Source organism: Dipodomys merriami, unplaced genomic scaffold, assembly GCF_024711535.1.
Source record: "Dipodomys merriami isolate MVZ:Mamm:240054 unplaced genomic scaffold, mDipMer1.0.p SCAF_7, whole genome shotgun sequence".
Taxonomy (NCBI): Eukaryota; Metazoa; Chordata; class Mammalia; order Rodentia; family Heteromyidae; genus Dipodomys; species Dipodomys merriami.
The window spans coordinates 53,697,262-53,709,598 of NW_027206290.1; the positions used below are offsets into that span (position 1 = coordinate 53,697,262).

The following is a 12,337-nucleotide window of genomic DNA, read 5'->3' on the forward strand; positions in this document are numbered from 1 at the left end:
TATTTGAATATGTTGGTTATGTACACTGTGATTATCTTGTGTAATTTGTCTATCTTTTGTCCCTCCAAACAAAAAATAAGTTTATAGAGGACACAGATTATCTCTTAACTTTTCAACCCTCAATATTTAACATAAGGTCCAGTATTGAGCTGTACCCAGGGAAGTCTATAGCACATTTAACTAGGAAGGCACTGAGTGGACCTTTGGAAGTTTGGGTGGAGTTTATACTTACCTTGCCTGTGCACTTACCATTCATGGAAAACTTAGGTCTTCTGAAGAATTGTGTTCACTATATATGTGTGTTTGGCCAGCAGAACAAATATAACTTGAATGTAAATTACTTTCATTGAATTTGGCATCCTTTCTTAGTAGCTCTATTAACTGGATGCTTGTTGACAAAATAGAGGGTATAAATGAAAGTTTCAAATCTTGAGGAATAGATAATTCAATTATAGCAGTCTGTGAACATATATCCTTCAGATGGACAAATAACATTCAGTGTTTTGTTACTATTATTTTTGTTTCTTTTTTAAAATGTGAGCAAATTTTGTGAAGTTTTTAACTGTCCTGTAATAAACAGAATATTTCTTTTTGTCTGAAGATCTTAGTTCGAAGAAGCAGCAGCCCCGCTGAACTGGATTTGAAGGATGACTTGCAACAGACACAAGGAAAGTGTAGAGAAAGACAGAAGAGTAAGTACTGGAAATGTTCTGTATATAACTAACTACAGAGTTGCTGTGTTTCTCTTTTTTTCTTTTTTCTTTTCTAACTCAAGTAATTATTTTATCAAATGGAGAAAGACACAGTTGCAAAATGGAATACATTTTTACCTTGAACACAGAATTGATATAAAGTTAATCTGTTAATCAAGTAGTTCTAATCAGTTGCCTATACCAGAGAGGCCTGTCTTTCTATCCCTGGGCCTTTTTCCAGGTGAGAAAAACAGGAGGGGCTGAGGGTTTAGGGGAGCAAACAGAGGCAGTCTGTCTTCCACAGAAAGTTCCCTCCCCATCAGAGTACAAAGCTTCAGAAGCACATTGAAGTCAGTGGCATAAGCGCTTTAAGATAATTTAGAATCCTAAGATGGGTTACTGTATACTATAAAGTATGTGGATACTCATGCCACTTTTCTTCTCATAGTAACATAGTAAAACAACTCCTGTGTCCAAGGTGGCCTTTAATTGGATGCAGATACATTCTTCCCATTTTCTACTTTCTCTCTGTTGGCTTAGAGTTCTATGAAAGATGAAATTTGAGACCTAACAGATTAGTCTCCTAAGACAGCTTTAAGTTCTTTGCCAATGAATATGAATTTTCTTTGCAATTTTATGAACACATAAAATTGTTATGAGATACATTTCAAGCAGCAGAACTGACTATATAGATTATCATAATTATATTATGATAAATTAAAATGTTTAGTATTTAAAGGAGAGAATTGTAGAAAATCAGTTGTGAGGAATACCTCATCCCCAAATGACCTTAGATGATATACCTTGGGTCTAAATATATATAAGGTTTGAAAAGAATTTCCCTTGAGTAGCATATCCTAGAGCTCATAATGCCTATTAATGCCCTGTATTGGGAAGATTTAGCTTGTTCACCAAGAATCCCACATAGATACCACCTGACCCCCAACCAAGTTCTGTAGATTTTGCCCATACCCTTGAATAATCCCTGTTGCATCAAATGTCCAAATGTTTAGTGGCATGAATACAGGTCATTTAGCTAGCTGTTGCCTCAAACTGTGCTGCTTCTCTTATGTCAGGTGAAAGTACCAGTAGTGATATGGCTCTGGGCTGTAACAATGAAGCAGAGCTGTCTATGAGCCCATGGCAGACATGTGAAGAGGATCCAGAACTGAACACTCCCACAGATGTGGCTGACTCTGATGCCCGCCATTGGTTACAACTAAGTCCAACTGATGCTTCAAACTTAACAGGTATGCTTGAAAAGAGGCACCACTGTAAGATTGGGATATCTCCCAGTTTCCAAGTTGGAAGAACTCTAAGGATTTCTTTATACAATGATCATGGCAGAGCTACTTCCAGTTAAATTGGAGTAGTAGCTCCAACCACCTGTCCATATTCAGTCATAAAATTCTTAGAATCCTGTATAGAGGAATTCTAAAACAGTGGCCAGGTAGGGGAGGAAGCCCATCACATTAATGAAAACCGGGAAGAAGTTGCCTGGCATAATCAGATTTCTCTACTCTGGAAACAGAACAATGATTTTTTTTTTTCAACTTACATGTATCATGAATTCAAATGAAGGGATTTGGGTAGCTTGTTGATTAGTATTTTAAAAATTTTTATAAGGTACTTGAAAAATATAAGTTGTGATGTATATGTGGGTTATGAACTACAATAATAAAATGAAAACCGGTGCCCTACTACCCAAATTAAGAACTGGAACAACATTCAGAAAAATGAGGTTCTGAGTATCCTTCTCAAGCCCCTAGCCTTCTCTTGGCATCCTGAGACCCTAGCCCAAGTTTGGCATTATCATAATTCCCTTCATTTCTTTTTAGTTTACCATGTATATCTTTATTTTCAAGTAACACATCATTTCGTTTTGTTTTGCCATACTCTTTTTTTTTCTACAACTTTTTTCTTCAGTATTATGTTTCTAAGATTCCTGCATGGAAACTTTCTGAGTTTGCAGTTAGGTTCTGCCAAGAAGTTATTGGGTGGCTTTGAACTAGTTATTGAGCCTCTGTCCTTCAATTTTTTTTTTGTCTGTAAAAATAGCAATAGTTTCAACTTCATAGAATTATTGGAGGAATAAGTTAGGTATGCAGGATAGTGGAAGCTCTGTGTAGTCTTAGCTATTCATAATTCGAGTTTGTTTGCATGTGCACCAGTGCGTTAACCCTGTATGAACCTGGATAAGTAAACTTCACAAAGACCAAGGAGATGAGTTTTTGTTTTGCTTTGTTTGATAAGTGTCAACAGAGATGTGTGTTCTAAGGAATTCAGTATGTGAGTTGTTTTTGTTTTGTTTACTTGTTCTCTTGTTACTGGGATTTGAACTCATGGTCTTAATCTTCCTCAGCTTTGGTTGGTCAGCTGCTGACCTACTACTTGAGCCTTCAGCTCTGCTTTTTTGCTGTTTATTTTGGCGGTGGGAGACTAGTGAACTTTTTTTGTCTAAGCTGGCCTTGAATCACAGTCCTTAATATTTTAGCCTCCTAAGGAGCAAGGATGATCCACTAACATTTGACAATGTGTGACATTTTGACAAGAGCCAAGTCTTTCCTGGTGTAGCACATTCATACTTACATCTTACATGTGTGCATACATCTTGCATAAAACAACAAACTCAAAAAAGTACATTAAGTTTAAAAATGTTATTAAAATTCTAAAATTAGCTGAGCATGGTGATGCATACTTGCAATCCCAGGTGTTCCAGAAGTAGAAGCAAGAGGATTGAAAGTTTGAGGCCAGCTAGGCAAAGGTAATGAGATGCTATCTCAAAAAGAGAAAAATAAAATAACAAAAGGGGTAAAGGCAAAAATGACATTATAGAGCACAAGTACAAGGCACTAGGTTCAATCCTTCCCATACCACATGGGGGAGCAAATCCCTCAATTATTTATAGAGGCTTTTAAAATCAAACAAACTTTACTTTTCACTGTTATCAAAGTCTCTCACATGTTCTGAAATTCTTGTTAGAATAACATTAAAATGTGACAAAATTAACAGATAAAATGGTGTGAAATGTAGAACAGGTAACGATGTTGCATAAAAATACTATAAGCATACAGGATTTAGTAGTTCACAAATAATTTTGATGTACCTTCTTTTATTCTGTTTAATAAGTAGGCCAACTCTTCACATTTCTGTTTTAGAGATGAAGAGCTTAAGATCCAGAAAGTCATGTTATCCCACTAGAACATAAGTTTTGTAGTTTAAACTGGTTTCTTGCCATCTGTGTTTACTCCTTTTAATTACATTTTGGTTATAATTACAATTGTAAAGCCCTTTGACATAGTTGAGTATTGATACATTTGTGAAATAAGTATCTTCTTTAGGTCTAGTATACAGATTATCCAAGAGAAATTTATCATCATAGTAGTAAGGATCCAATACTGAATCTTCATCATTTGATGTGCTTAAACATGAATCAGGTTTAATTATTTTTATTGAGGGAAAGAAAATTGGACAATTACTTCTCTTGTGTTTGAGAAAGATTACTTTTGATCTCATTTCAGAGTATGTATTGGATGGCTCAGTTGAATAAACTGTATGAGGTAATTCTGTATGGTATACTCTGTGTGGTGATTAACTCTTCTAAATACTTCTTTGAAATACTAAAATAGAGAATCAGTACACTTATTCAATAGTTCAGCTTGTTATCCGTAGAAAGGACAAACTGTAATGTGATAAGACTTTAGGATTATCACACTTCCTGAATTTAACTTTCTGTTCTAAAGAGAACAATTTCTTTATAAGTGAATACAATAAAAGTCATGTTAGCCTCATTTTTAGGACATACAAAAAATCACTTTGAATGAGACTGAAGTATAGCTCAGTGATAGAGCCTAGCAAGTTTTAAATTTGAAAATATACATACACAAAAATCAAACTGTCCCTTTTTTTTGAGCAGTCCTACCAGTTACCAAATGTTTAGAATAAAAAGCTATTTCTACAATACTAAATGCCTTGTTTAAAAATTGGCCATCTTAACAGCCTACTTTTATATTTGCTTGCTTATTTTGATTATTTCATGTTTGCTGAAAATTATAGCCAAATTTATTTTGCATCTTTTTTTAATGTTTTATTATGAAAATACTGTACAGAGGGGTTACAATTACATGGACAAGGTAATAAGTACATTTCTTATCAAGCATTGTTGCCTCCTCCTTTGTTTCCTCTTCCCATCCCTTCCCAACCTCTCCCCACCTTCCCTGGCCAAAGTTGTAAAATTTGTTTTTCGACATAAGGACTTGTACATCTCATTGTTGCAATGGGTCCACCTGTATCCCTATTTAAAAGGTTTGTTTTTGCCCTTCCCCTTCACAAATTATACCAACATCAATCATTTTTAAATATACATGGATGTGTTTTAATTTGATTTCTTAAAACATGTAGACACAAAATGAAGGTTATGAAGGCAAATGTTTATTCTCACAAGTCTGTGGAAACAGGCCACACAGTGAGTCTTCAGGGTTGGTCAAGATGCAGAGGAAACAAAATGTGGGCAACAACCTTCATAGGACTTGTCCATAGGACAAGTAAGGCAAAACAGGGTCAGCAGATTTAAGGATTGCTGGTATGAATGATTTCCATGGGCTTTGGAGAATTGGGGCTGTGTCTAGAAGCCTGGGACATGGCCCTGGAGTGATTAGGGCAGGAAGGAATTGATTTTATAAAGATTAGAGCCAGTTAAAGGTTGAAGTGTAGAGGGTAGGCTTTGGATTGGTTCATTTACATATGAAAAGCATGGTCCCTGGTGAGGTGTTTGCTGTCTCTAGGAATTAACTAAACCTGGAAGGGTAGTCCCTCTCAGATTCGCTAGGCTCCAGATGCCAATGCATTAAAAGTACAGGAAAAAAAATTACAGTTAATACATGAATAAGGTTAGTTCTGTTAAGGCAGTAATTTGGGGCTGTGACAGTTATGACACTACAGTTTAGTCTATGTTCTTGTTGAGCTCATCATTTATTTAACAGGTAAGCTTGTAATCTAGAAATACTGATTTAGATGCTTTGAGAAATAAAAAGATGAATGAGTCATAGACACTATTGTCTTAAGAGTTTATGAAGAAGATAGGACATATGTCCCACTAATCACAAATAGTGTGATAAATGCCATTAGATTTACTTAAAGTTAAAACATAGGAATAGACAAATAGACTAATAAGAATGGGACATAAAGTGAAAAGAGAATCTACACAAGCATAGAATTGTGATATGTAGCTTTCTAGGTTTGTAAATGAAAGAATGTTCTATTCAACAGATCACTGTGAGACAACTGTTTAGTCAAATGAGGAGAAAAATGAAATAGAATTCCTCCCTCACATCATATTCCAAGTCACTTCGAGAGGGATAAAATTCTTAAATAAGAAAAAAGAAATTTTAAAAACTTAAATTACTCTTCTAGAAAGAACTGTGTATGGAGATGAAAAGTTATAAATATAGTCATTATAGTCAACGTAAGAATTGAACTAAGTAACTTGTGGATAGGGATGGGTAAGATGGAGAAGAACAAAGGAAGGGGTGACATTGATCAAGATTCATTGTATTCATAACCTGATTAATGGCATTTAAACACCTTTGAACAACTACTCAATAAAAAAAACTTAAAAAATAAAAATTATGTCTTAGAGTAGGGACATTTTCTTAGGAGAGAATAAAAACGACTAAGTATCAATTCAACCTCAGGAAAATTTAGAACTTTTTAAATCAGAGAAAGTGTCAGAATTCCATGGCTTTTAAGGACCTGAACTGGTAAAAACCAGCTATGAAGCTCTTTTCTTTCCAGATTCCTGTCAGCTTATTGTTAAATGGTAATACATACCATTCAACTAACTTTTTTTTTTTTTTTTTTTACCGGTCATGGGGCCTGAACTCTGGGTCTGGACGCTGTCCCTCAGCTCTTCAGCTCAAGGCTAGTGCTCTACCACTTGAGCCACAGCACCACTTCCAGCTTTTTCTGCTTATGTGGTGCTGAGGAATCAAACCCAGGGTCTCATGCATGCAAGACATGCCATTGAGGCACCTTCCCAGCCCCGTCTTCCCCTAATAAAATATCAGTTCCAGAAGGAGAGGCTTGGACAATACATGGTAGAAGAGAAGCTTCAGTAAGTGACTTTAATCAATAAGCAAATAGGTATAAGCTGGAAATTACTGTTTAGCCAAAAATGGAAATTAACTTTTTTTTTTTTTTTTTTTTGCCGGTCGTGGGGCTTGAACTCTGGGCCTGGGCGCTGTCCCTCAGCTCTTCAGCTCAAGGCGAGCGCTCTACCACTTGAGCTACAGCGCCACTTCCGGTTTTCTGGTGGTTTTTATTGGAGATAGGAGTCTCACGGTCATCTCTCCTGCCCGGGCTGGCTTTGAACCGCGATCCTCAGATCTCAGCCTCCTGAGTAGCTAGGATTACAGGCGTGAGCCACCAGCGCCCGGCGGAAATTAACTTTTAATCTTTTAAAAATAATAAATATGAAGGTAGTTTCAAAGTCTCTTTTAGTATATTAATTGTAGTCCTGCACCCAAATTTTGCTTATAGAAATCCTTTACTTGCACTTTTAACTATGGTTGTGCATGTTAATTACATCTCATTATTTGCCACTGAAATGTTTTTTATAGGAACAGTTTCTCAACATTCTATGATATCACACACATTTTTTCATACTTCTACCATGCTTTGATTAGTTTTGATATCATGAAATAATAATAGCTACAGTAGCATAAATAGTTTACCTTCTAAAATCGTTAAAGTGAACAGTGGCTGTCCATGGAAAGCAGAAGAGAGCAGAAGGGTCAGTCTGCAGTGCTGGGCACCACAATGCCAACTTGTTGCTTCTCTATTTTGACCTATAAGGTTCAGGCTGGTTCTTCTGTTCCCAGAACTAAAATGTTTAGCTACAGCCTTTTAGTTTTCAACTCAAAAGAGAACTTCTTTAACACTGCCAAGGCTAAATAAAATTGCAGTGATATAAGAAAGCCATTTGGTCATTAAGCATAAGTTTTACCAGTTACTAAGACTTAATTCATGGGCAAAATGCTTTACATATTTTCAAAGTCCTAAATTTTGTATTTCTATGTTAAAATCCTGTGTGTATTTACCGAAAGATTGTATAATTTTACCTGTTTGTAAGAGTTCCCATTTTAATAAAAGTTTTAAAACATATCTGTAGCATTTATTAATAATGAAACAAAAAGCTATTAGTCTACGATTTCTAGCTTGCTAATGAAAAACTAAATATTTGGGAGGTGAACATGAAATTTTCTGAAATCTCTCAAATCCCCATTTTTAATTAAGTGCTTTATTGGGGAACCATCTACATGTAAAATGTCAGCATCTGTTCTGTTACATATGCCATCAGTGGGCTAATTTGGGGCAAAAACATTTCAACTCATTAAAATCCTTTCATTATCATATTGAAAAAAGTACATGGAATCATTGCTAAACTCCTAAAACACTCAACATACTTTGATAACATGATGGGAAATGATGCCTAGGATTTTTGTTGTGGAGGCAAGAATTCTAAGTGCAAACAGGATTGAAACATTTTTTCTATAGGATCCTTTTGTAATAGGATATGTTTGTTAACTGGCAGGTGGCAAAGAGGTGCAGGTGATGAGGTTCCTTCCAATGTTTACATGGAGTTATTATTACTCCACAAAGCTCCAGTGTTGTTGGAATGCTGGAGGCAATTTCTCTTTTGTATGACTGCACTTTCCAGGTTGTAGTAGGGAATGAAGCAAAGCTATAAATCAATTAGTTTTTGTTTGTTTGTTTTTTGTTTGATTTGATTTGATTTAGTTTGGGGGTTTTCTTTTTCTCCTTCAAGGGATGAAAAGCAATATATGGCTTTTTTTTTTTTTTTTTGGGTGGTGATGATGGTGGTGGTGGTGGTACTAGGGTTTGAACTCAGGATCTTGCATTTGTCTTGCAGGTACTCTGCCACTGGAACCACGCTTGAAGCCCTTTTTTCCTTAAATTGTTTTAGATAAGGGCTCACACTTTTTGCTTGAGTTGGCCTGGAATTTTGATTCTGTGCCTCCTGCAAAGTTGGGATAATAGGTGTTAAACTACCAGGCCTACTCTGTTTATTGAGTTGATCTGGCTAACTTTCTGCCAAGATTGGCCTCAAACCATGATTCTTCTGCTCTCTGATGGTATTAGAATATGACATTTTTCGTGAGAAGTGACCTACTCTGTTTGTTCACTTGGAGAATCATGTTGATTCATAAACACTACTTCGACATGCCTTTTCAGGCTAACAGATGCTTGATACTGCACTAAGTTTACAGTAGTTAAACAGAGGAGGAAGCTTTATGAAAGTCAGTCAGAGAATGGCAAAGGTCCATGACTAAGCCTTTGTTCTCTATACCTTCAGGCATGGCAAATAGGAATTCTAGTTTAGATATCTGAATATTGTTGTGTCTCCTTGATTGGATATGTGATGTTATTGTAGGAGCTACAGACATATTTTCCAACAAGGAGCAGGCCTACCCATGACACTATTTGTTTCACTGTCTTGAGGTCTTTTCATCACTAATAAGAGAACTGTTTGCAGCCATCCTGGACCTTCTCTTGCTTCCTTTCACATTCATCCCTCCATCCTTTGTTGCCCTTGATCCCTCTGCTTGGGTTCCTCATATCAGAGATTGTGCTTTAGTGTTACTGATGAGGCATTAAAAACACAGCAACATCTATAATCAAGATCACACTCAATGAGGATTGATAATTGCCTAGAAATAAATCTATCTTTTTCTTATGATGTAGATTTATTGGGCAATAGTTACATTAATAACAAATGAATAATGTATGACAGCATAGAAAAGGGCAATGATAGAAGTGGGACACAACTCAGTATTCCCACCACCGACCCAAAAGATAATCAAAGCAAGGTGGCTTAAATGGAAAGCCCAACGTATGAGAAGAATAAAAATCAAAGCAAATCACCCAGTACAGTAGACACAGGTTTTGTTGTTGTCGTTGTTGTTTAAAGGAAGGAAAACAGAGCACGGGTCTCACTCAATTTATTCCAGCCACAAATTTGAAGCAGAAATTATTAGTAGAGTGGTAATTTTGAATTTATATGAACTTCATAGCCTCCACCTACATGGAACAAAAAAAAAGACAGAATTACAAAAAAAAATCTGATAAAACCATAGCCTTAGAAGAAAAGTTTAATAGTAACTGTTATTAGTTGATGAAATAGAAATAAATGTTAATAAAGGAACTATTTTTACAATACAGACAATCTCAGTTGAATGAATATACATACATATATTTGAATTTAAATTTAACAAACATTTTTTTGTGGCCGATCCTATGTCTTGAACTCAGGGACTACGTGCTGTCTCTGAGCTTTTTTGTTCAAGGCTAGCATTCTACTGTTTGAGCCACAGCTCTACTTCTGTTTGGAGATACTTGGAGATAAGAGTCTCATGAACTTTCCTGCCCCAGTTGGCTTTGAATCTTGGTTCTCAGCTCTCAGCCTCCTGGGTAGCTAGGATTACTGGTGTGAGCCACTGGCACCTGGCAGTAAATATTATTTTTTAAAACACACAGAATGTTAACAAATATTTGATCTTTTGTCTTAACAAATGCCTGATTTGTAACTATAACAGTACTGTGTTGTAATAAAATAAATAAGAATAACTATATAATAAAAGAAAAATAAGAAACTAAAAACTGGACTTCAAATGGATTACCAAGTTCAGAGAGAAATCAAATTATGAATTACAACATACTTAGAATTGGCTGGGCATGGTGGCTTACACCTGTAACTCTACCTTTAGAATCCTAGCCACTCTGGTGGTAGAGATGGGGATGATCATGGGTAAAGGCAAGTTGGGACAAAACAGAGGGAAACCCCATTTCCACTAAGGAAAGCTGGTTTATGCATTTGTCATTCTAGCTACATTTGAAGTTTCAATTGAAAGATCATGGTTCAGGTTAGCTTGGCATAAACATGAGAGCCTATCTGTAAAGTAAATGAGACAATAAACATTGTGCTTAGCAACTGTGCGGCACTGAGTTCAAACCCACGTACTGCCAAGGAGGGAAAAAAAAGACTAGGAAGTGGTAGCTCACTAAGCCCACCCCAAAGCAGGTAATCAGCAAAAATAAGGCTGGAGGTATGGCTCAGCATTAAGAGAGCCCACTAGCAAGTGCAAGTCAAACCTCAGTAAAGCAAAACAAAACCAAAATTCCAATAAAATATTTATACTTTCATCTCCTACAGTTGCTTCTTTCATCCTACTAAGAGCTCAGTGCAGAGATGCTTTCTTGGAAACAAGGGGATTAAAGGAGAGTTTACTTATTCACTGAATAGGAGAGTCTTTGGGGAGAATCTTTTCCCTGGAGGCTTAGTTTCAGAGTTAAAGCCACTGTAAACCATGTGTGGTGACACATACCTGTAATCTGAGAACCCAGGAGGCCTAGGCAGGAGGATTGAGAATTGACAACCAATCTGGGGTACAGAATGAGAACCTATCTCCAACAAAAATTCAAAATGCCATGTCATTTAACTGAGGTTCTTTAAAACATGGTGAAACTCACCAGAGATGACGCCTGTTAGGCATCACCTTTTCATTCACCCCTAAATATTTAAAACTGTCAAGACTGTTTTTAGAAGACTGACTGGGAAAGGAATGTCCCTCAGTGGAAGAGAGCTCTTGCTTAGCATTTGTAAGGCCTTGGATTTGATTCCTAGTACCACAAATGGGCACCTAGGGATGTGACTATATGGATGGCATTTAAATCTGTGTGGCATTTTGTCTATAGGAATAGGAAAAGAGTAGGAGGAGGGGGTAAAAAAAGAGAGTAGGACAAGGAAGGGAATATTCACAGGTTTGTGAGATGAAGACAAATCAGCCAGAAGAAAACCAGGTGGGCATCATTCCGTGGGGACAAGGGGGGGCAGTCAGATGAAGATTTTTTAGAAAGGTGATATGAATGTATGAGTTAAATGTTGTTGAAGACTGATAATTGAGTACTGTGTTAAGCAATACAGAGGCTCTAGGTAGTCAAAAATATCAACGTTTGAAAAATGTAGAAAGGACAAAAAAAGTTACATCACCATCTGCATAAGCTTTTCAATAAGCCTTTTAATTGAAAGGAGTAGAGCATAGTGGCTGAAGTTATGTTACATGAGTATGGAGACTGAGCTTGATACTGAGTCTATACTGAGTCATCTGAGTCATCTGCTGGAGGCTAGGAGAATATTCTTTGTCATGAAGAAAGGTGGAGGCAGCCTTGAGAAGAGTACATAAGGAAGCACAGGGTGAGTGCTACAAAGAAACCAAAAGGATGAAGAGTTAGAAAATAGAAAACTGGTAAAATATTTGCTGCTATTGATTACTGTATTGTTTCACACTAATAGTACCAAGCTGTGGCAGAAATGTGGAAAATGTGGCACTCTAGTGCTCTGCTCCTACAGGTGCTAACTTTTGTACCTTGCTCAAGGAATGCTGCAGAGCACATGGGCAGCAAAGATGGTGCTGAGAGGGAGTTGAGTGGGCAGAGCCCAATTTGCCTTCTGATCAGTGCCTAACCAGCCCGTGAAGGCTTAGGTGCATGATAGGGTGTGACCTTGACAGGGATTGGTTCCTGTTCCTCCCTTGCCGTGCCACCCGCCCTTTTTGGCTTTAAAAAGG

The 12,337-nt window shown here is 36.8% G+C and overlaps 1 protein-coding gene across 2 annotated transcripts in view; it reads left to right on the top strand.

Annotated features, from left to right (window-relative positions):
- Ralgapa2 (Ral GTPase activating protein catalytic subunit alpha 2) overlaps positions 1-12,337 on the top strand; it is a 315,000-nt gene that overhangs the window by 125,012 nt on the left and 177,651 nt on the right. For both annotated transcript variants that reach the window (XM_070006662.1, XM_070006663.1), the window contains 2 exons: positions 602-692; positions 1,769-1,942. In XM_070006662.1, coding sequence (XP_069862763.1) covers positions 602-692; positions 1,769-1,942 — 265 coding nt within the window. The remainder of the gene's footprint in view (positions 1-601; positions 693-1,768; positions 1,943-12,337) is intronic.